At 38.3% G+C, this 25181-nt stretch overlaps 1 protein-coding gene across 1 annotated transcript; it reads left to right on the top strand.

The window, feature by feature from the left end:
* Window positions 1-460: 460 nt before the first annotated feature.
* On the top strand, window positions 461-24080 carry ATP6V1C1 (ATPase H+ transporting V1 subunit C1). Its single transcript, XM_054191078.1, has 13 exons — window positions 461-544; window positions 6295-6477; window positions 8999-9066; window positions 10268-10353; window positions 11337-11431; window positions 16528-16619; window positions 17698-17796; window positions 19127-19195; window positions 20550-20642; window positions 20731-20824; window positions 21348-21445; window positions 22639-22765; window positions 23934-24080. Exons 2-13 carry the CDS (start codon window positions 6346-6348, stop codon window positions 24027-24029), a joined length of 1149 nt encoding a protein of 382 aa, XP_054047053.1. The 5' UTR covers window positions 461-544; window positions 6295-6345; the 3' UTR covers window positions 24030-24080.
* Window positions 24081-25181: the final 1101 nt, after the last annotated feature.

Below are 25181 nucleotides of genomic sequence, written 5' to 3'. Positions count from 1 at the left end.
AGGCAGCTGGGGCGCACTGGAGCCTGCCAGGCCCCGAGACGGCCACTGCTGACCAGGCCCTGAGGCAGCCATTGCTGACCAGGCTCTGAGGCGGCTGGTGCCCACTGGAGTCTGCCAGGCCCTGAGGCAGCCATTGCTGACCAGGCTCTGAGGCGGCTGGTGCCCACTGAAGCCTGCCGGGCCCTGAGGTGCCCGTAGGCAGCTTGACTCGCTGCCCGGAGGAGGCTGGCGGTGTCCATGTCGACGGCGGTGCACCGGGCGAGCCCTGGCTGTGTGGCGGAGAGGAACGAAGGGATGACCGCGCCGGGCTCGGCCGGGCCGGGTCTCGAACCCGGGGCCTAACTGACCCGGAGCGGACCTGTCAGTCACCGCGCCGCCGCAGCGGCGGCACCTCCCTCCCTCCCTCCCTCCCTCCCCCGCCCCTCTCCGCCGTCTCGTGACCGGTGCTGCGGCGGCGTCAGCTGACCCGGCACCTCACGTGACCCGCTGGCGGGTGTGCGGGCGGCGCGGTGGCGGCTGCCGGCGGGGGATGGAGCAGTGACCGGTAAATGGCCGCCGCCGGCGCGACCCGGGAGGCGGAGGGAGGGAGGAAGGAGGAGGAGGACGAAGGCCTGGGCCGGACCGCGACGCTCCCCGAGCGGCTACCGCAGCGCTTCGGCCTCCCCCCGCGGCGGGCCGCGCTGGGCCTGGCGCGAAGGGCAGCGCCGGCCGGGCCCAGGCCCGGCCGGCGCTGTCCTTCGCGCCAGGCCCAGCGCGGCCCGTCGCGTCTCTCGGGGGTTCTGTCAAGTCTCGGGGGCTGCCGGGTGTCGGGGGCCGCTCTGCCGGGCTCCCGCGGGGAGCGAGGTGAAAGCGCGGCCCTGGGAGCCTGCGCCGGTGGCTGCCGGGGGCAGCTGCCGCTGCCCCGGTTGTGGGAGCTGTCGTCTAATCCCTGTGATCCAGTTCAGCTGCTTTGGGGAGAGGAAAGCCAGCTCCCCCCTCCCCCCCGCCCCGTATTACAGCCCCGGGTTGCTTCTGCACGGGGCGTATGTGAATTCTGCGTTGTGAAACCTTCCCGGGTGTAGATCTGGCTTCCTCATTGTGGCCGCTTCTGTTTATGAAACAGGGAGGCAGTGAAGGCCAAACGCCAAGCCTCAGAAGTGATTTCTGAGAGCGAGCTTGAAGAAATAACTCTCAGGGACTTAGTGCTGGATATTGGGAGACTTCTGAGTCACGTTAGTAGATTAAGCTTTCCTGTTGAGCTGAATAGGGAAGAAGAAACAATTGTCCCCTCTCCCCAGCCCTGTTGTTTTTGAAAAATGCAGTGCACAGTGTTTTAGCTCAGATTCTGTTTTGACATTGCTATATGTACTTCCAAGTACAGCATTGAAACAGCTGTTAAGTGGTTTTATTGCTTCGATTATAGTGTACTATACTGCATGAAAGATTTTTCATTGGAAATCCATTTTTCCTAGTAACATAGAAATTAATCAGTATAAATTATGGGTAGTAATGCAAAATACATTTTAAATAACATATTGAACTTACTTTGGGCATTAGGGTAGTTAGGGTCCAAAAACAGGCTCTCCAGAGGAAAGCTTCAAGGGAAGAAATATTTCAAGCATTGTATAGATGAGTGGCGCTTATTTGTCTAGCAGAACATATTGGCAACGTGTTTATGTTACTTAAATCTCTTTGTAACAGCACATGGAAGGCTATTAAACTTCAAAATTACATTGTGTGTTTGCTTATGAGAAAGTGTCAAGGGAAACTCAATGAGATGCTGACCAGTTGTTGAATCTACAATGAGAAAAGTGTATTCTAATGAATTTCTGGTATGAAGCCCTTATAGATAAGAGCTTACATTCTTTGTGAGTACTGAACAAAATAAAGATGGGTCAAAGCACTTCTGATCTTTCAAGGTTAAATTACTTTCTTTTTGAGATGCGGAAGGTTTGGTCGATCAGTATTAAAATAGTAATTTCGTGACCCATGCAATTGTAGGTATTAAGGTAGCTAGCTCAGTGCCATGTATAAAGTTGGAATTCCAGAACCTGTTCCTGGAAGTCATGAACTTTAATTCAGCATGGTTTATAGAGAGATTCTCACACAAACTTTGTTTCTGCCTTAATTTTTTTTTTCTTTTGGTTGTGTAGCAAATGCTTTTTGCTGAAGTTGGCCAGAAAATGCTTACAGTGGCATCTCAGTAGCAGTTTCACTCCTTAACAGGTGGCTTTACCCATCTTCAGCAGAACTAGGACCATAATTTCTACTCACCTAATATCATGGTGTGGTAGGGTACTGAATGGACAATGTTTAGGAAAAAACCACCATCTTGAAAGTGTTAGCTTGATTTACTCTATTTGTACTATAGTATCGTATGTTTTTAAATTGGTAGATTTAGGTGTTGTAGACAATTCCATTTATGTATATGGCTATCTATTTATGACTATTTCTTTTAATGAGTGTGCATCAGAAACAATTGAAATAGCAAAAACAGCTAACAGTGATGAGGTGAAGCTATGCTATACTCAATAGTACGTTACAAAAAAGTGCTAGTCATAGAGCTACATGGTGTAAACAAGAGTTCATTTGTCCGTTCTTACTGCTTATTCTAGGTTTTATACTTTCTACTTTTGTTTTTATTTATTTATTATTCCCTTGGTTTGTTGTCCAAAAACCTAAAAGCAGGAAAGTCTGAGAAAATTTGACTGGAATGATGCAGGTAATGGTCTTTGGGAGAGAGGAAGGTGAGGTGATAGCTGATAGGCAGTTTTTTGTTGGGGTTATCCTCCCTGCTTCAGCTTTAGATTCTCAGCTTTAATTAATGCTTTCAGTTGCAATCATAAGCAAAGTAGAGAAAGGAAAGAAGTTTAATCATCGTGTTGTTAGCCAAGTACTTAAAAATTTGAACCGTGCCTTTGGGGTTTTCTTGGGATATGAGAAGACTACCAGCTAAATAAAGTTTGCTTCTGCCAGCATGCTTATTGTAACTTCTTTGGTTTTGTTGTTTGTTTTTCCCCCTGTAACTGTAAGTGTCAACATATAGTGCTTCAGACTGCAGTGTTTAAGTGAGGGATGTATCCTTATACAGACAGTGCTTAGTACAATGAGATCTCACTCTGCATTGGACTAGAATTTTTGGCTGATCGCATACTTGCAATAGTGTAATTTTAAAATACTGTCAAAAGTACAGATAAGGCCTTTCAAGGCGAGGTGTAGCTAATAAATGATACTATCCATGTAACTGATATTCTAATGTTAAGGCCAAAAAGAGACCGGTGGTAGGTTTTGTGTGCTGCTGAGATGCCAAAGCTTGCCAATTTAAAAATACCTGTTGACCTAAAGAAAGAATAAATACACCACAGCAGTGAATCTCAATGCAGACTCTATACCATTATTTGCACAGATCAAAGTTAAAAAATAATAATTTACTAAAAAATACCTGTCAGTGTACTTAGAAGATTTGAAAACTTGGTATTTCCTGCTTTATTCTGTGGTCCTTGTCTTGAAATTTCATGGCTTTCATTTTATAGTGCGTCAGTGTGTGTTTTTTGGATGACTAGCATCTGTTTCTGTTTTTCTTACCGTTTTGTAGCACTTCTTCTTTCTCCACTTCTTGTTCACTGTTCCGCATAGTTCTGATTTCAAATTCGTTCCTTCCTTTACATAAAATAAAAAAAACCCCATAGGAACAAACATTTAAAACTCTTCTACCAAGCTTTTTTTCCTTTTTTGTATTTGAAAATACCTCCATTGAGTAGATGACCGTATTTTCCCAATCTGTAATGCAGGGAATGAGACTGTGTCATTGTAAACATGTAACTGTTTCCTTGGATAATATAATCTCTGGAAACTTTGTACTTATTCTTTGAGGGCTATTTATGTTTTAGTGGAAAACATGAGAATGCAATGTTCCATCCATCTGACTGAATACAAGTCTGGTTTTCTACATTATGGCTCTTCTGTCTTTTACTTGGATATTTGCACACTGATTCTGCCACCGCCTAAACTGGTTTATTTATCCAACATTTCTTATAAAGACTGTTCTAGCCCTAGTCTAGTCAAATCCAAACAAAAAACAATTTAATGCTTAACCACTTTGAGTGTGCGTGTCAGCTGTAGGGGTGTCTTCCTGCATGGATGAAGTTTACTGTAAACCTGGCCATGTCTTTTATAGGGCCAGAGTTCAGTGAAGCATTGGAAGACATCGTGTGCAGTGGATTCAAAGAGTTTGGCATCCGTTAAGGAAGATCACACATCAAAGTAGTTTGAATAAGAGGAAATTTTTCTCTTGTTCAATTCATTGATAATTAGACTTCCCGTGGTGACCATTATGCGAGATAATCCTGGTTAGTCCTTCCCTAAAAAAAGAAACCCCATAATATGCTGTTATATTGGTGATGACTGATGTTGCTTTAATTTTTTGTGATACCTCTTGGTACCAAAATCATCAGTACAGTATGACCAAGGGTTGTTACAGTACATGCTTCTGAGCATGAGGGGCCAGTGGTGCCTGAGGGGCCCTTGGCATGGGTTTCACCCCCCTCTCTGATTCTGCTCTCAGGGACCTTCCCCAACAGGCAAGGCCACAGCATGGTGGGGGAAGTAGACCCGGGCTTTTCACCCATCCTTCTCAGAGATAGGACCCCTTTTCTCACCCATACTATTTCCAGGAGCAAAGAACTCTTACCCCTTCTCCTTCCACCCTGCTTTGGCAACTTGGTAGAGGAGAAGAGAGAGTAGTGCCAGTGAGGAGAGCACAGATAACTTCCAGGTCCTCGACTTTCTGCTGTTGAATAGAACCAGCTGTGTAGGTGCATGGCCCCAGCTCTGCAGAGTGCCCAGAACTGGGCTTGGTCAGGCTGGACAAGCCTGTGTGGAGTGGGACATGTGTCTGGTCTTGTAAACATTCCGATTTCTCAAATATTTTTACCTGCGTTGGCATTCTGTGTGTTTAGGATTACAGCACTGCTGTGCTGCTACCTCATAATGGTGTGTCAGGTGGCATGGAATGTGTGGGATCAAGAGCCTTGATGACTGGATGTCATCATCTTTTGTTACAAACAAGGCCCCTTAATTGAAGGAGAATGGCTGTTGTGCCAGTGACAAGATGTGCTTCATGATATTAATTTAATGGTTGGTAAACTTTCTTCAGCTTTAGCCTTCCTGAGTAGCTGAACAAAAGAATCAGCTAACAGGCCTTTCTTTAGCTCATCTCTAAATTCAACACCCTCGATAAATTGTTGAGCCTAGAATGATTACGCAGATGAAGGACTTATGTATTTTGTTTTGGGCGAAGTTTGCTACTGTGTCTTAATTCTTACAAATACAATATTTGATTCTCTCTCAAAAAAAAACCAAACCAAACCCTAAACCGACTGAGTGCTGCAGTCTGTGCTAATGTAGGTTAGTCTCTACTCTTTGAAAGCTGCAACAGCTTATGCAACATAAGACATTGCAAATATCAAAATCTGACATTTAGATTCTGTCAAGGTACATTTTGATTTTTGTTCTTCACTCCCTTATTTAAAAAAAAATAATCTAGTAACTCAACTGTTTTGTTCTGTTATATATATATACATGTATATATGTACATATATACTTTTAACTTCTTGAGCTTGTTTGCAAATTAACTCAACATAATTTGTATTTACTACTGATACTCTCTTGACTATGTCAGTACGTGTAACATTATTGAAGGTCTGCGATAATAACAGAGATACCAAGACTAGAAAGTGTCCTTCTTTTCCTTGAAATTTTTAGCTGCCAGGAGAACCTTCTTTGCTTGAAAGAATAAACTAAAGTTTATTGTATTTAAATATTCTTTTAGACATTTACTCACTTTAAAGCACTGTCCTAATCTGAAAAGTGATTGGAAAAGCTATAATGTCAGAGTTGAAATTTTTTTTTTTCCTCTTATGCATTGAGAAAAAGTTGTCTGTCATACAGATGCTGGAAAATATATACAGCTGTGAAAATACGATTTGGGTCCTGTTTTATTGGATTTATTTTCAGGTAGATTGTTTGCTTATAATCTTTTGTGGAATTGCAGTTGAAAAATGCTAATGTTGCAAACTCAGCCTGCTTTAACTTGCAGGATGGGCAGTTTAAAAAGACTTTCCAACTGTGTAAATGTGATTTGGAAGATAGGAAAAAATGAATTTGGGACCACGTGATGCTCTTCGTAAAATCTCTTACAGTGGCTGGAGCTGCACTTTAGTAACATGGAATGTCATGTTTTTCTTCAGGCAAAGCTTTGCATCCTGAACTAATGGCAGATATTCTTTTTTCCCCACCCTGCTTCCCTTCTACCAGCATCTCGCCTCTGTCTTCAGAAGCGGAAAACGTCAAGATAAAGACAGAAAAATGACCGAGTTTTGGCTGATTTCTGCTCCTGGGGAAAAAACCTGTCAACAGACATGGGAGAAACTACATGCAGCAACTACAAAAAATAACAATCTTTCTACTAATTCAAAGTTCAATATTCCGGACTTGAAGGTATGTAAGACCCTTGTCGTGTCCTAAGAAGTATGTTTGTTTTGCATCATCTCTGTTTCTTTAGGCTACATCTGTAGATGGGGAATACTTGTAGACTTTTTAGAGAGAACAGCTGACTACTTCTGATGATTATGTGTAGATCTAAACAATAATTTAGACGATATTTTTTTTTCTGAAATTTGAAGTTAGAAAATTGTCACTCTAAGTTTTAAAGGTTCAGCAAGCTGAACCTTCGCTAATTCAGCGTTTTTTCCAGGGCCAGTAGTCTTGACCTCATACTGCTAGCAGTTAGCTGGAGAAGAAAATTAGAAGAAAAATGGAGAGTTGTGATCTGAGTATTCAGATGATACGGTTTCCTTTGTGGTTTTTTGTTTGTTTGTTTTTTGGTTTTGGGGGGTGTTTTGTGGTTTGGTTTTGGGTGTTTTGTTTTGTTTTTTTACTTCTGAATTGTCTGCTTATCCTTTTATGGTTGAGATACAGTGAAAAGGCTCGATTTAAAGTACAGGGGTTGATCAAACAGCTGCTGCCTTTTCTCTGTCCAAAAGTGGCAGTCTTCTGTTAGAGTAGTGGCTGTCTCTGGCTGCACATTCCAGCGTGACCTGCTGATGCATGTTAGAGAAAACAGGAAGAAAACTGAAGCATTACTGTGAGAAGCGAAACAAAACCTGAAAGCAGTTTCTCTTAAACACAATTATTGGGTATGAAAAAGTTATGAGCCAGTGTCTTCATTAAGAAAAGGTCTAGCCTGACACCCAAATGTTTCTTGAACAAGAAGAATTGTGAGCTCAATTTAACTGAGTGAAAGCTCATCAAAGCTTACCAAAATGAAGAGGAAAAAAATGCCACCAATCCCTGTCTACCGAATGGACCAAATTCAGGTGGTGTGATGCCTTGTTGTTGTCTCTGCTAAGGAACAAGCTCAGGGCACAAAGTGCTTCAGTGTCTTTTAAGAGGATCTTCCAACTGCCAGAACTTACATTCACATTTAGACTGTCCTGAGTTATTTCGATAGATACATTAGTAGAGGTAAGAAGAGGAACTACAACAAATGTCCATCTCCTCCCAGGAAATCTTTGGATGTGAATAAGGATGGCTTTCAAATTGTAGGATGTCTACAGCATTTAGAAAAGTAATCACTAAGAACTGATGTGGCTCATTAGGGTTATAAACGATTGGTTTTGTTTCTACACCCTGAAAGAGGCAAAAACTGAGAATACTTTATATATGATGGGAAATAGTCTGGCTTCTGTGGACCTTGTAAAACTGTTTAAGGACTGAGATCCTTTAGTTAAAACTCATTGAAAAGGTGATTTAATCTCCATTGAACAGCAGCCTTATTGCTTAAAGACTTACTTGGCCTGTGGCTTGTAAGTGACCAGTCAAAACATTAGCTTCCTTGTTCTGTATGTAGCTCAGAAGAAAGTGTGGCATGGAAAGTGATTTGGTTGTGATGTTACTTAAGTAATTGTGCTCCTTTCTGCTTCAAGGCTAAAGAGAACAGGAATCATGCAAAGTTGAGTGGTCAAATATACAGAACAAAGATGCTAGACTAAAAAATCATGTTAATAGCACTTTGACTAGACAGAAGATTCACTTATGCCTAATAATATTTCAGCAAGAAATATAAACTAGAAGCTAAAATATTAGAGATAAGGAGAATCATCTCTTTGGAGCTATCTCCTACTTTCATTGAACAGAATAAACAAATGTGCAAGTACTTCAAGGAGAGAACCAAAGAAACACTGATATTATGTGACCTATTGAAAAATAATAACCTTTTGGCTATTTAACTTGAGCATAGGTATACTGTTTTTATGCTTTTTGATGTCTTAGACCTATTTGAGACTTGTGTATGAAACAGCTAAACAGAGTATATTTTACTGTGCCGTAACTTTCATGTCTGAATTATAGAGTCTAAAATAGCATCACCCTTAGCCCCAGAAAGGAATACACGTTGATTTAGATTATTACATGAAACTAGGGAAGAAAGTGTTTTCTGGAGGAGAGGGGAAGAAAGAGTGAAAGCTTAGAGACAAGTTAGATATTCCATTACTCCAGTTGCAAAAAGTCCAGACTCGTGTTGGTCTGACTGCTGTAGTACTCGTGTATCTTCAGAGTTTTCAATGTTCTGGTTGCCTCCAGCACTGAGATACCTGATTATACAAATTTCAGATTTGATCTAAAGTAGTAAATCAAATGCTAAAGCAAGTGACTTGTGGGAAATGCAGCCAATTCACAATGTAGAAGGTGTTTTAACATGTTTTCAGTAGCTGGAATGCAAAACTGAAACTGTGCCCCAAACTAGAGTGAGATAGGTCTGATACAGTGTGCTTTAGGGGTGTCTTGAGCAGATGAAACACGGTGTGACTTTGTTAAAGCACCAAGTCTGAAATATTAGAGTACAGTATTTTATGTAGTTCTGAAAAGCTACCTGTTCAGGAGATTTAGCTTTTATTGTAATTTAGTTTTATACTTCTATGTTTGTATACAATTGCTAATGCGTTTTGATCTTTCCTTCTAGGTTGGCACACTGGATGTTTTGGTTGGTCTGTCCGATGAGCTGGCAAAACTGGATGCGTTTGTGGAGAGGTAACAGTTTATTTTTACTAGCATGTAAAATATTAGAATAATGATATGATGGTTTGCAAGTCCTAACAATACATGGATCGTTTTCAGCTTTTTTTTGTTTCATAGTGATTCTCTGTAGACAGTCAGCAAGCTAAAATTTCAATAAACGGAGCTGCTGGTTTTCCTAGTATCTGTACTTGGAGGGAAAAAAAAAAAAAAAAAGAACTACTTGTGGAATAGTGGGTCATTATGCACTGATGAAGGACGGTTCTCGCTATTGTAGTGGTGTGTGCTGCCAGGTCCTGGAGAACTGTTAAGAAATGAGCCTGACAGCTGCAGGAAGTGATGACGAAATGCAGTAAAAGCTGTAAAACTGTTCTTTTAGCAAGTTAGAGTACAATTTACAGACTTTGAGAAGGTTGTTTCCTAATCAACAGAGATGATTAAACAGTATTAATATTAAAATGCAAAATCTATTCATCTTGAAGAAACTAATGGTCCTTTGAAAGTGATTCTGAGCAAATATAACAAAATTTCACATGACCAGAACCTGTGGTGCCTTCTTCTGTTTCAATGAGAAAAATGTTAAGTACTTGGTTTTAAATACAAAAGGAAACTATTTGGCGTGGCACATGGGAGTAATATTAAACATAGCTTTTCTAGTGAGGAAGGCAGGTCTTGTGTGTCGGGTCGCATGAGGGCTTAAGGCTGGGGTTTCTCCATAGCTCTTCAGTTATCTTTGGTATTTCATTGTCACAATTGCCTTCTGTTTAGTTTGGATTATTGATGACTTCTACCTTGCTATCTATTGTTAGGAAGGGGTTAGGATTTTGAAAGTAGCACAGCCTTCAAAAAAAGATTGGAGTATAGTGAGATTACACCTGAACTCAACGCTTACTATGTGGAGGCAAGGAAACTAGCCTCACCTTGTTGAGAACTGATGAGCAGCAACACTAGAGAAGGTTTTAAATAAAGTTCTGGCATGTATTTGAGAAGTTGGTCTCCTTCAGATACCGATCCCAGTTTGTGCTCTTGGAAAGTTTGTATATAAAGCAATCAACTCTTCCTTTTTGATCCAAAAAGCAATAAACTCTTCCTTTTTGATCCAATCTCTTAATTTTTTTTTCCCCAGGCAATTTCAGATCAGTTTCATTAATGGTATTTCTCAAAATGGCAGGTTTTTTCATTCTTTTTTTCATATCTTTATCATTCATTTTTACAGTGTTGTAAAGAAAGTGGCACAGTATATGGCTGATGTTCTAGAAGACAGTAAAGATAAAGTTCAAGAGAATCTTCTGGCTAATGGAGGTAAAATGTTAACCGTAATATGTGCATCCTAAGAGTAATAGAAGGCAACTTACTGAATGTTCCTTCTCTGTATGGCATTCTGAAAGCCTAGTTTAGACATGGAAGTACTTTTTTCCATGAGTCACCGTCCCTGAAACGAATTACAGGATCCAGAAAGGCAAGAAATTAGATCTACATGTTAAATACTCACTTACAGAAGCCTTTTGATCCTCTGGGGCTGTATTTTGTCATCAGTGGTCTCTGGTGGAACATAAAAATTACTGATTGCTCTAAACAGTCTTTGTATTAGTCTGTCGTCTGAATAGGTATGACTTTACATAAACTATGCTGGAATATTCAGTTGTTCCCAAATTGTGATAGAGTGTCTTTATAAAACTTGTTGTCTCATGGAAATGTGTCCATTTTATCATAGTAAAGGGTTGCACTGGTCTCTAAATCGGTATTTTGTTTTCAATAGCCATTTAATAAAATTCAGCACCACTTGTGTTGATGCAAGAGAGGCTAATATGAGTGGATTAACATGAAGACAAGTGCAGTGGTCCTAACTAACGTGGTTATTCTTAGATAGGGGCTTGGAGTAGTCTCTCTCGTAGATAGCTTTACAAAACTTTTGCTTCGCGTGAGCCACATAATCTTTGCCTTCTTTTTTCCCCATCGTAACCCTCCCTTCTCCCACCCTTTTTTTCACACAAAGCAAAAAATATTTGGTCTTGTCTGTGCTTCTCCAGCCATCGTTGACTTCGTAGTAAATATCATTTAGGGTCTACAGAGGTAGAGAAACCAATATCTGAAGGCAGAGGTCACGGATAACTTAAACTTGATTGTTTACTTTCAAATTTCTTAAGCAACAGGGTCCACACGTGTAAAGGTCTACAAACAGTCTGTTACAGTGCTCTTCTGTTACAGCAATCCTAAATGAAATGTAATAAATACATCAGTCTTTTTATCGTCTGTCTTAACAATGTTGTTCTTTAAAATTCTAGTTGACTTGGTCACCTATATAACAAGGTTCCAGTGGGATATGGCCAAATACCCAATCAAGCAATCCTTGAAGAATATTTCAGAAATTATTGCAAAGGTAAGGTAACTTTTTATGTAAAACTTTGCTATTTGAACTTGAGATTTTTTTGCACAAAACTTGGTACTCAAAGCTGTTTGTCTATTTTTGTTAGCTTCACATAACTTTGATAACAATAGGAGTGAACCTGGTAGTAGTGTCTGTCTTTTAGTAACCAAAATAATGTATTAGGATGGGGATAGGATTTGGAGAGTGCTCTCTGAAGGCCATCATGCTGTCTTTGCTGATTTTTGTTTCCTAAGATCACGGAGTTAACAAATAGATAGCTAGCAAATGATTTCACTTACATTTAAATTTTGCTGGACTGGCATGCCGTTTGTCTGATGTTCTCAAACTTTTTGGGCTATTAGCAGTGAACCAGGGAACTTACGTTCTGAAAGCTATAGCACTCAGTTGTGAGGGGAAAAATAAGTCCTCAATGTTAGATGTAAGAAAAGCTCATTTGAGTGTTGTCATGGGTTTTCCCCCTGTCTTTACACCTTGGTAAAGTTTTTTGCACTTTGGGGACTTCATTTGGTTTGTACTTGCTGTGAGCATATATAGGGTCCTCAGCAGCGACTTACTGCATTCAAACAGTGAAAGAGTTCTCTCTAAGCTGCCCTCGCTTTAATATCTTCCCAGCTTTCTCAGTTTTTTTTTTTCTTTTCTGTTGTCTGTAATCTGCAAACTAGCGCTTGGAATTATTTGTGTCAATAAAATACGTAACCCGGGAAAAAGAAGCAGCTGCTCGGGGTACCTGTAGAGATAGTCTTGGGTGATGGATATGTGGAAACTATAATCGGGGTGGGGATGGGAATTAGTGCTGGCAGACTCATGCTTTGCTATAACTGCAAAGCAGTTAGTTTAGTTAGCTGGTTAGTCTAGATGGTAGTTTCTCTCCTGAAACTGTTAGTTTAAAATTTTTGCAGAGATTACAAAATCTTAACATGTGGTACATAACTGAGTGAGAATGCAACAAACTCTTTCATTTTGATATTTTCTTTGGGGCTATCACTGTATCTTGAATTTACTCCACAAATCTCACTCAGTAACTATTCCTGGAAAACATCTACAGTGTGGAGTTTTGTTGGAGGAAGACTGACCGATTTATGACTTAAGATTTGCACATTAAAAATATCTCACAGATGAAAATAATAATCTTAATATCTGACAATCCTTAAGTACATAAGCTTTTGCTTCTTCAGAAGAAGGTATCACAATGAAGCATTCAGCTATTTACAGCAGGTATAGGCGTGAAGTTTAAGTTGGGAGAAGATGAACTTGGTGGGCAAAGAGGGATAGAGAGAACATAAGAAGACAAGGTGAAGTGGTTTCTACAAGCCTTATCAAGGAAGTGGTTCTTGAAAAAGTTCCTTTCCTTTGGTTTGGCTTTAGAATAGGAGTGAAAGTTACTGAATTAAAAAAGGAAAAAAAAAGTCTTCAACTGTGTTTAGTCTCATTTTTGGAACTGACCTGTTGCTATAGTATAGAACTTGGCTTTGTAGCAATTAAGTTTATTGGAAGAAGCATCAAAGAACATGAAGGGACGTGCCCTTTATTGAAATATTATCAAGGTTTCATTACATGTTATCCTGTGTCCTGGAGTTTGCTAGCTAAATCATCTGCTTGCAGCAAAGTTATACTCCAGAACCTGAACTTTAAATTAAATAACTGGCTTACATTCTTCTCCGTCTAATTTAGGAACCTCACCGAATTATTAGACTGGATACTAAATGCAGAGAAACAGGTCTGCTGGAGTTCAGCCTGAATAATTTTGGCTGAGGGTTTCCATTTCTTTGCATATTTAGCTGTACGTATCTTCTGTAAGGAGAGCTTCAAGGACTTCAGGAGAGCTTCAGGTGTATTAAATCTATTTTCCAATACTTTAAAAAATGTTTTCAATTGTGAGCCACAGATGTGTGTCCATAAAGTGGAGAAGAGAAGGAAGATGACTGAAATTGCCTTACATTCTTGTAGAAGTGATGCCTAGGAGATAACGTCACAGGACTTGAAGCAGTTCTGTCCCTAACATAGTTAAAATCTTCACTTTGGTGTGTGATTAACATGAAGGTATAGGAAAATTGATAGAGCTACATTAATTAAAATCTGTGAAGTCTCTGGACGTGTCTGATGATAAAATAACTTGAAAAGCTTGTCAGATCATGAAATACAACTTTTCCTGCATGGTTTTGTATCCTCCTCGTTCACTGTAGCAGGAGATTCTGTTATCTGCCAAAATAAGAGTTATGGCAACTGCAGTGGGGAGTTTGTCAGTTAAGGAAAAATTATAGCAGTGTTGGAAGCCTTTAAAATAAAAGGAAATCTACTAAAACTATCCATCAAGTTTGTTTAAGCTTTTAACTTTGAGAAGTATTGTGAACCCCAGTGTCAATACTGAAGACTTTGAAGATGTGCCACGGGAGAGCTGTCACTTAATCTAGTCATTCTTTGTATTTTAAATTACAGTCATAAGACTGTTACACAAGGACACAACCTCGATAGCCTTAGTGCCCAAGCCAAACATTTTCAGCAACCCAGGTATGTCTTGCAGTACAACAGCTCAGCTGTCTAGGTATAGGAAGACGTTCATGGATTGCTAATGACTACTTAAGTGGTTTAAATATCTGGGGCTTGCTATGTGTAGAAACAGTCCCACTATGCTGGATTGATACTTTCTTTAGCAATATCATGAGCCTGACTCACTTTACAATGACATTTAAGAGTTATCCACTGGTTCTATTACTGAAAGGAAGCTTTTATGTTGCGTCATTTGGCAGTTTTACGCAAATATATTTCCAAGAGCTCTGCCGTGACATTGAGGTTTGTGGTTCTGCATTCTCTAACGCTTTAATAGGAAGAAAAGCTGATTCTTATTTACAGTAAACTCAGTGCAGCAGTTAACAGGCTTTTGTCTAAGCACTCGTCTTTTAGAAGGCTACTGAACTTTACAAATGAGAACAATTAGAGTATTGACAATTAGGAAATGATGAATGGAACTAGTTCATAAAGGCAGTGTTTGGTATCAATGTTTTTTGCTTTTTGTCATTAAACAATGCATAGTTAGAATGCTGTGGAAAGTTTTGATCCTTGGAAAAGCGGAGGGGAAGGTTGTCGGTCTGGGAAAAAGTCCAAATGCACAAAGGTACTAGCTTAATAGCTTCTGATTAATTTTTCCCCTGATGCTGTCTTCTAGATGAAAAAAAAAAAATAAAAATAGTGCCATTACCTATAGTATAAAAAGTTCTCATTTCTTGTAGTATAAAAAAAGTTTTCATGAAGATGTATGCTTTGTGACACCTACTGAAATGTTCCACATGCTTTACTAAAGGTTATATAAGTCAAAGAATTTAAATAACCTTCAATACTCATCTGTTTAGAAAGTAGATTGTCTTATTTTCAGAGTATTTGCGGTATCTGTAAAGGTGCAAGCTGTTAATGTGTTGCCAAATGAAACTGCTAGAACGTTCAGGCTTTTAATGACTACTTCCTTCTACAGACAAGTGAACTTCTGTGTTACCATAAACATCACTCTATAACGAAGTGACGTAGGTTTTGAAAGAGATTTATTTTGTGGAAATGAAATCATATCTGGATCCACAAGCGGAAGTGTTATATGTGGACTAAATGTTTTGTCAATGGCCTATGTCCAAATAAAGGGAGGGTCCCTAGACTGTGTTCAGATACTCGTCCCTGTGAATTTTGATATGTTTGTACCTACATACCGTAGGAGGTAAGGAAGCAGGGAAGAAGGGATTAGGCAGCAGTACGATTCCAGACCAGTACTGTACTGCATTCTTTCAGTTAACCAACTGTTACTAAGTGTATTGATTTTAAAATACTTCTCTGAATAGGGTACATGCTGATAGGAGTATAATCGGATGTTTAAGACCTACTAATTGCTTGATTTGCTTCGTGTTCTTCCACTTGCTGCCAGGTTACCTACCTGGGAATGAATCATTTTTGGTAATCATTCTAATTAGTCCTGGAGGATGGATTTGAGAAAGGTGGCTTACTTGAGCAGCAATGGCAAGCCAAACGTGAGAGTCTGAGTCTAAATGATAAAATAGTTGGAACTTCGATTTGAATGTTTGAAAGAGGATTGAAGGCTGCCAGTGACATTGAACACAGAATGTTGCCTTTACTTGATTAGACAGATGTATTTATTGTCTGAAATAAATTGGATTCCAGTCAGAAACTGTTTATCTGTCTACTCTGGAACTGGCCCTGTGCAACTTCAGACATTCCAAAATACATAAGTTTTTACTAAATGAAGAAAGTCTCTGTAAACCAGATTTTTCTTTATAGTCGTAAGCCACTACCAATGTAAAACAGCGTCATAAAAATGACTTTGTGAAGGGAGATGGTGATAAAATTTATTGTATTTTCCTTTGCAAACATACAGAATGGGAAATAGCTCTGTTTGGGGGGGGAAGGGGAAGACAAAATAATTGTGATAATACTTAGAACTGTAAATAGTAACAGCCATTTGGATCAGGCAGATGATGCATTTAGTTGATATTCTATCTCTGAGTGCCCCAGGCTGTTCATCTCAAGCAAAAGTGCAAACTGCAGAGGGCAAACACAGTGCAACAGAGTCTCCTCTGAAGTTGTAGATGATGCAAAGCAATAATGCTTTGGATTACTTAATTATTGATTTGCTACTCATAAAACCGTACCATCATTCTTGTCACTGAAATGCTAATGAGGGAAAAGTATAATGAGAAGGGAGGTAACAGGTGGAGGAAACGATACCCAGTGTTCACAAGCGTACTTGTCCCACAGTAGGAAGGTAAACTTCAGATGATCTCTCCTGCCAGCTGGGATGGAGGGTCGTAGGCTCAAGGTGATGGAGTAATGGTCAGCTGGGTGCAGTAGCGTGTCCAGTTGATACCAGAAGAGGATGTGTAACTTTTATTATTGGCTGATTTTTCTTTAGAGGAATTCTAACTTAGAACTTTCTGAGTTTTGAGTGAAGTTTTTCAAGCACTAGAGAAATAAACATTTTAACTTGAGTATTTTTTAAGTTCTTGTTGGCAGATCTAAGCTTTGAAATTAAGAATTCATTTAAAAACTATTCTAGTTCTTTAGACGCTGTTCCTTTCCTTTTTATCTTTAAGGGAGTTAACCAGATTGACAATGATCTAAAAGCAAGAGCCTCGGCATACAATAATCTGAAAGGGAACCTTCAGAATTTGGAAAGAAAGAACGCGTAAGTCACATTGGTTTTTGCTTACGTAGCACAGGAAACCATGAAAACTTAGTAACATGTGAAGAGGTACAGCCTTTAAGCTTAATGTGGTTTTGAGGCGTTTATCAATCTTGAATAGCAGCTGTCATAAAAGAACATTTATTACCAGCTGACTCGGTGGTACTGGCTCACTTGCAATTGATAAACAATATGAAATAGACAAAAGCATGTACAAATAGTATAAATTGCTGGAGCCTTTGAGAGAAGCTTGCCGTTAAAGTGGTGTGTAACGCTGCTATTTAGCTTTCTGTCTAAACAAGGAAGTCTCCCTTCACTCCAATTTATGCTGTAAGCATATCAATATTTCTGGGTTTCTCCCCTCAAAATTAACCAGCAGAGAGACAGCTGTTGCATACATGCAGGTAATAAATTAAAGAAGGACTGTGTGCTGTCTTGTCATGTACATGTGATGATTATCTGAAATACAGTTGAGGTACAGTAGTTTTTCTCTGCAAATATGGTTGATTCATTTGACGCAATCCCACCATTACAGTTAATGGTACAAGCCTGCTGGCTTATTCAGAACCACGGGTCATACTAATGATTACCATTTTATGAGCCTTAAGTTCCATTTTAGGCCATGGTAATTTGTCAGCTAAGCCCCATTAAATCTATGTATGTTCTTAGTCTTTTGTGAATGTGAGGCAATATGCTGCTTTAAATTTTTATTGAGGTCTATATGTAGGTCTGTACTAGCTCGGTTATAACTCTGAGGCTTCGTATACTAGACTTCACAATTAATGGTTTTAATGGTTCTTGTGTTTTTAAATCACTTTTAAAAAGAGAACTTGGCTTCTTAAATGTGTGAGGTGTTTGGAATATGGAAATGACGCATAGCAGTGGAGCTACTGATAAAAACTTTCAATGACTTTAGACAGATATAAAATGCATATAAGGACATTTTGTTTGCTCTGCTAATAACGAATGATTAGGTAAAATATATTTTTGAAAATGTTATACTGTCAAGCACTGTTCAGATTAACTCAGTTGTTAAACGTGTATTTACTCTGTCTGTCGTGTTTGTTTTTTTTCTCTGCAGGGGAAGCTTGCTAACCAGAAGTCTTGCTGATATTGTAAAGAAAGAGGACTTTGTACTCGATTCAGAATATTTGGTCACGTTATTAGTGATCGTACCGAAGTAAGTTTATTGTTTGTCCTAAAAGCAGAATAAAATAAGAAATCTAAATGAAGTAATAGATCCCACAACCCTGTAATACTGTAAGAAAGGACATCTGAATTTGTTTGGGTTTTTACTGGATGAACTAACACAAACATTTTGATGCTTAGGAGAGGCAAATGAGCCTGTGTACCTGTATTCCATTGTTCATGAGAACTCATCATAAGGAGTGCTGACTGCTTATCGATTTCTTTAACTGGAGATTACACTTAAGTCTCTTATCTAATATTAGCTATGGCTAGTCACATTGCAGAAGGTGTCCTTATGAAAATAATAAGTACTGAGTAAAAACATGACTTGTTTTATAGTAGAAGGCTTAATGATTGAATTATCCTGGTTAGGACTATGCTGGATTTCACCACTTAGTGAATGAAGTGAATTCTTGACTCCTTTGCGCTGCACTTTTTCAGATTGTCGGGACACTGCTTTTTAACTTACCTAAGTCTCTATCAATGGAAATCTGCTTATGTCACGTCAAAGGGAACAGGTTGTTCCTGTCTGAAATGTTTAAACAACAAAAAACCCCACTTTTTCCCCTGGCCAAGGAAAGTGGTGATACAGATGTCCTTAAGACTCTTGTAAAATGAGAAAATGATGCTAGACTGTCTTTCTGGAGCTGTGAACAAAGAGAGCTTCTAACTTCCAAAGATAGCCAGTAGGCTGTTTATCACATGAAGCAGTAGTCTCTGTCACATGGAAAACTCTGGTGAAGGCAAAATATTTTTGCAGTGGCTTTAGCAGAAGACAGGTGGTTAGTATATCTCCAGTTACTTTTCTTTTACCTTTGACTTGTTTTTGGTGTTGAAAGGGTGGAACCTCTTCACTACCACCTACAGAAAGGCAGGGCTTCCAAAATTCTCAGTGGTTGTTCAGGCAAGTGCAGGACTCTGGGGAACCCATTTGTAATTGTGGAAAAAAATTTCCTATTAGTAACTCAGAAGAGCGGAGCTACTTAAGGAGTTTTTGATAAACCTTGACATTTGGTCCCCTGAGATCTGTACTTAATGATGACTAATTTAATTTCATAGTTCTTCGATTTCAAAAATTTTACAATTCTAAACTTAACATAAAGACTGAAGATAAAATGTTGGTTTTGCTGTAATTATAGTTTATTTAGGATTAATCTTCAAAAAAGCATGAGGAGGACTGTCCCTGATGTCTTGTATTTCTGACAACCTATACCTGCATTGGAAGATTTGATGATTAAATGTTTTTAACACTTTTTGGAAAAACAATCTAAGATTTCTTACTACAGTGCTAAAAGTCTAACCATAACCTGTTTCTTCTCTAGGTTAAATTATAATGACTGGGTTAAGCAATATGAAACACTAGCAGAGATGGTTGTACCGCGTTCCAGCAAGTAAGTTGTTAAATGCTAAAACTCATGTTTGCATGTGCTATAAGTGTTCTTTACGTGTAGTGATTTTGAATGTTCAAGATTGATAAAAACTTGTCAAAATGTCTAGGTTTATAGCTTTATCTGGTCAAGCTTGATTGTGTTGCAGTTGAGGAAAAAATGAAAGAATCTCTAACTCTAAGGTTAAAAAAGTTATCAAACTAATTTATGTGGGATGAGTAAAAGAATTGAAAAGTTGGTCTAGTTCAGGACAGGCACGTTCAGATTCAGGCTAGTGCATGGTGGGGTTTAGCAACAAATGCTAGCTAGCCTGTAAGCTTAATGCTTGTATTCGGAGGGCTTGAAATAAGTTGTATATACCCTTTGAAACCTGTTAAAGATTGAAGAACTGTAAGTGTAGATGGTTTTCTTCTGTGCAAAGAAGTCTCATAGGGGCTAACAAAGGTCCTTGGTACCAAGCTGGTGCTTGATGTCTGTGATGGGAAAGACAGGCCAGGATTTGATAATACTGTTAATCCACTTTAGCTATCTTGTAACCACATTGAAAATAAAGTCAGCATGTAGCATAAAGCATTGCTGTGTTTCTGATTTTTAACTGACGGGGTGAGGTCTGATAAGGCAGATCTGATATCACCAGCTTTGTGCCAGTTACAAAATCTGAACTTGCTCTGGCTAATTTCATATTTGAGTTGGATCAACTTAAGCCTAGTGGGAGATCTGCTAATGATTCTTATTTAATTACTGGGAAACTATGATCCAGGGATAGCTTAAGAAGAGGTGACCTGTTAAACTGTTGGATGGTGCTTGTATTGAAGACAGTATGACACTAAGGAGCAGTATAAATCTCTTCAAGCTTTTTTTTCCCTAAGGTGAAGTCTCAAAATAAGCATTATTGTCTTGAATAGTAAATCTAGAGGTTGTCTTTACAGCCTAAGAAACACTTTTTCTTATCAACCTGTTTTTTAATTTGTATCCTTTTCTATTTTAAATCCATTTCCTTTAGAACACATGTTTCTAAGAATTCTGTAGTCCAAATTTTTCAGTATTAGACGAGCTTTAGTTCCTTTTTCTGTAAAATAATCTTAACTTGAACAAATATCCAGACATGTATTAAGTGTTTCTGAGTTGTGAAGTCTCCAGAAATGGAAACTGTCATACTTTATGGAGGGAGTAAAAAGAGCAGTTGCTAAAGTTTCAGTTACTTTCTGTATAAGGGCTTTAATTTGGGAACTAATCCCATGTGATTATCTACATTTATGTTCTTGCCTAGTAGCAATAAAGTACAACTTAAGCTACTGTATATCAGATGTGTGATGACTTGAACCTTATTAATTCTGACACTTTTTTTTCTGTGTAGCGTACTCTTTGAGGATCAAGACAGTTACCTTTGTAACGTCACCTTGTTCAGGAAGGCAGTGGATGACTTCAAGCATAAAGCCAGAGAATATAAGTAAGGCTTATTTTATGTGTGTTCTGTCTGTCATGCTTTGAAGGATCTCTAGATAGCCACTTCGGATTTTATTCACTTCCAAATGCAGATTTATGGTCCGTGACTTCCAGTATAATGAAGAAGAGATGAAAGCAGATAAAGAAGAAATGAATAGACTGTCAACTGACAAGAAGAAACAGTTTGTAAGTCTGTATAAAGTAGTCATTATAGAAACATGAGACATCTAAGACTTGTTATTGCTGCATAACAATTCCTTGAACTTGTGATTCTGAGAAGGCATTGCAAGGATGATGTGATGTAGTCAGCTGCCACCCAGCTAATCTGCTCGGGGATAACTGGGTTTCCTGTAGCACAAATGCTCCTTGCTGTGTTGAGCCAAGTGCTGATATTGCAATTGGTAATGTATGAAGTTTGAAAATGGACAAGTATTTGAATTAAATAATCAGATAGTACTGAAATGGTCCTTAATATAGTTAGCCCATGGCAGCTGAGATGGTGCGCTGAAGAGACAACAGAAGTCTCATTAAACTTCTCTTTACTTAGTATCAAAACACCCTTGAGCCATTATGTCCATAGTGAACTTTGCCTTTAAGTAGACTTTATTATGATGGTGCAGATACCGAGTATCTCCTCAAACATGCTTAATGAGCTGAATCTTTTTCTGAAGTTTGAATAACATAATTTTTTTCCTCTTCCCTTCCACAGGGGCCTCTGGTTCGGTGGCTGAAAGTTAATTTCAGTGAAGCTTTCATTGCGTGGATTCATGTGAAAGCACTACGAGTGTTTGTTGAATCTGTTTTAAGGTAATAAGGCAGACCTGAATAGTGCTTTTCTTCCTAGATTTTGTAAGAATTTACATCTAGCTTGGATTTACCAAACTGAGGTGTATGAATGCCACTCTTCTGGGATGGAGGAAACAAGAATGGCTTATGACAATAGCTCTTGTTGCCAGTTGTGGAATATTTGAGGTAGATAACTGTGTATCTTGCCCCTTGGATAGTCTTTCCATCGGTGCTTTAGGAATTACAGGTACTCTGTAAGTTGCAGCAGGGTGTTTCTTGAAATTCTCAGCTTGCTTTGAGCTGCTTGTGAAAAAAGCTTACTTTATTGTCTGTTTAGGTGGGAAATGTTAATAGCTCAAAATAAAAAATATTCAGGTTTTGAGTAATATAGTTTGATATCTTGAAATGTATGCTTTTTTCTTTAAAAGATGCCTTTCTAAGAATTTTGTAGTCTAAAGCTTTCAGTATTAAACTGTTCAATATTCTAACTATAAAATTTCTCTGCTTTTTTCTTCATACCTATCCAGAAGCATAGTGGCTAAGTTGAGTCAAGAACAGCTGTAGTTTTTCTGCAGAAGGAAGGACCTGGATTATTTTTTTTTTTTTTTTAGTGTTGAAAGGCCTTCTGCGTTAGTCAGAAAATTGAAATGTTTTTTTTTTTTTTAGCCTGTTTGATAAGTTATCATAAAGGAGACAGCAGAGGAGAAAAGGAAAAAAAAAATCATTTGCTTGCATTCTAGTCTATTTCATAGCTGCTACGGGCTTGTTTTGAAGACAAACTTGAATAAGAAAGAAAGCTGAACTTGATTTGAATATTGGCAAATGTTTCTACACATCTAGAAAGGAGGGTTGGGTAGAGACTACATTCTCCACCTAGTGGTATAAGCGAAGTCTTGCAAGTAAACCAGCTGGAATGTTCAAAACCTAGTTCAAGACTTCAAGTAACTTTGAGAATTGTGCTAAGTGCTTAAGGATTTAAAATGATTGTAAAAGCATTTAGACTTCTGTTTCATTATTTTAAACTTGAAGAAAGAATTTCTACTTTACTGATGCCTTATGAATTGTAGAAACACAATGGTCTTGCAAAAATGAAAATGAGCAGAATTTCCTCTTCAGCAATAGGATTCTTTCTCAAAACAAAATAAAATAAAATCCTACTTTGAAAAATGAGGCTTATTTTAGCATTTTCATAGTTTCCTGCTTGACTTCCTCAGGTATGGTTTGCCAGTTAACTTCCAGGCAATGCTGCTTCAGCCTAATAAGAAAACAATGAAGAAACTGAGGGAGGTTTTGTATGACTTATACAAGCACCTTGACAGCAGTGCAGCAGCTATCATTGATGTAAGTATTTTTGTAACTGCTACTCCCCTTCAATATTAGGTTTAGTCTGTTTAAACAAAAAAAAAAAAAGTCTGGCTTTATTAAAAAGCTATACCTGTCTACATTCTCCATCACTCACAGTACCGAAAATTATGTCTCCTTATAAAAATGCCACTTCTGTTTTACATTTTTGCAGAGCGGGCGGTATTCAAAGTTGTAACTAATGCATTTGATGAGCTGTCTGGTACAAAAGTTTCATGTAACTTCTTACTGCATTCTTTCCTACTACTGTTGGAAAGGTATCTTACAGACTGCATACACATTCATATCCTCAAAGAATTCAAACAAAATCACCTTTGATCTGAACTAGGCTTAAGGAATTTAAACACGTTTTATATCTTTTTTGGAGCCCTGAAGAAATACATAAATTGTCCACAGTCTACAGTAACAATGGCCTTAATACTGAAACAGCTTTTTTTTTTTTGATTGCATTGCTGTCTTTGTTTTTAAGTTAACATGGTTGTCCTCTGCTGAAGGAGGCTGAATTGATGTCAAGACGGCATCATCCTTTCCATCTGTAGAGGTCTCATCTTCATGTTTAAAGCCGATTTGCTAGGAGGTTTATTCTGCTGATTTGTTTTGTATTGAAAAGCAGTGCTTTTCATAGTTAAAGATTAACTAAAGGTAGACCACACAATGAGTTTGGCTGAATTTTAAAATATTATTTTTAATCTACCTTGTTTTTTCAAAGTATTTCCATGCCTTTTTGGGAAAAGGGGGTGTGAGACAATTAAGGTGAAAATTGAAGATGCTGAACTTCATGTAACTTCCTGGATCATTCAGCACCCTAAATGATTATTCTTTTCATAAACTGTCTGTGTTTAGAAGTAGTAAAACATAATTGCAGTACTACTTCCATTTACTGGCCATATGTTTACTATAGCAACAGATTTGAATTATTGATACAAAGCTACTTAGATTTTAAAAAATCACCTGTATTTAATTTTGAAAAATACCGTTACTCATTTTTCAAAGTTATAACTTTGTCGCTTAAACAGTCACTTGAACGTGAAAATTTAAGCTTGAAGTCTTGCCTGGCCTGTTTGCTTGTAAAATATGTGTTCCATCTACTTCTGAATAGGAGTCTGAATTGTAAGAGTATAACTGTTTTTAAAACTTTTGTTTGCAGGCAACGGTGGATATTCCAGGCTTGAACCTCAGTCAGCAGGAGTACTACCCATATGTGTACTACAAGATTGATTGTAATTTGCTGGAATTCAAGTAAAAGTTCCCTAACATGACAATCTTCTCAGTGTTGGTGTAAACAAACAGAAGTGAGGATGAAGTACAGTGATACTTTTAACACTCTACTAATCATATGCTTGCTTCTTATGTTAGGTGAATTTAACACACAGTGGTCCATCTCTAGATATTTTCTTTTTAAAGAACAGTGTAGGTAATCTGCTTTTAATCAACTATGTCTGTAAATGTATATTGAGAGAATTGAAGTATTTATAAACAGAGTGATTTATTTAAGGAAAAGCTCATTCCTCTTTCATATGGTGGTCTGTGTTAATTCCATTTACCATTGTTTATAAAAAAAAAACTTGTTTACAGAAGAATAGTGTAAATGTTCATGGCCATTTTGTTCATTTGATTTAGTAGATACAATTGTGTTAATGTTGTTGAACTGTGATGTAAAGTATGTAAAATTGGTATGGAATTGTGCTTTCTGAATGGTTTAAAATTACAATTGAAGCACTGTAAACACAGGAAAAAATAAACATGCCTGTGCAAATGTGTCACTTTCTTGTACCACAAGTAACTGTAGATTGCTTCAGTTTAGACACAGCTGTGTATTACGCATTAAAACCAGTGCTGCATCCTACATGCAGTGGTACAGGAATGCGATTTCCTTCAGCACAAATACTTTTAAGAGATGCAGGTGTGTTTTTGCTTTGTGCAGAAATGCTCAAATATGTTGTTTGGCCACCAATCTATGTATGAATGTTTTTCATATTTATATATTCAAGACTCTACAGAAAAGATGTGAGACGATTATTGGGAAGATGGGAGTAATGTGAGATGCTAACAAGCTAGGCTGATCTGGGATTTTTTGATAATTCTTTGTTCTTTTCAGTCAGTTGACACTTGGGACTACTTTATGGCTTCAAATACTGTATTTTTTTTGGTAGCATCCTTTCTACCATACAGGGGATATGACAGCTTCCTTTAAATGTGTGTAGAGAGGGGTTGTCTATTTCAGTAGCAGTTATCACAGCTATTACAAGTATTCTACGTATTCTAGCTGCTAAATATGCAGTAAAAACTGGAGTACCTTTTAAAACTGACTTCAGTTAAGACTGAGACTGGAGGAGCACTGATTTGTCACAATTAGTATTTGAAGTACTGTAACCACTGGATTTTTTTCTAATTT

The sequence above is a fragment of the Rissa tridactyla genome, chromosome 2 (genome assembly GCF_028500815.1).
Source record: "Rissa tridactyla isolate bRisTri1 chromosome 2, bRisTri1.patW.cur.20221130, whole genome shotgun sequence".
Taxonomy (NCBI): Eukaryota; Metazoa; Chordata; class Aves; order Charadriiformes; family Laridae; genus Rissa; species Rissa tridactyla.
This window is presented reverse-complemented; position numbering and strand designations above follow the sequence as displayed.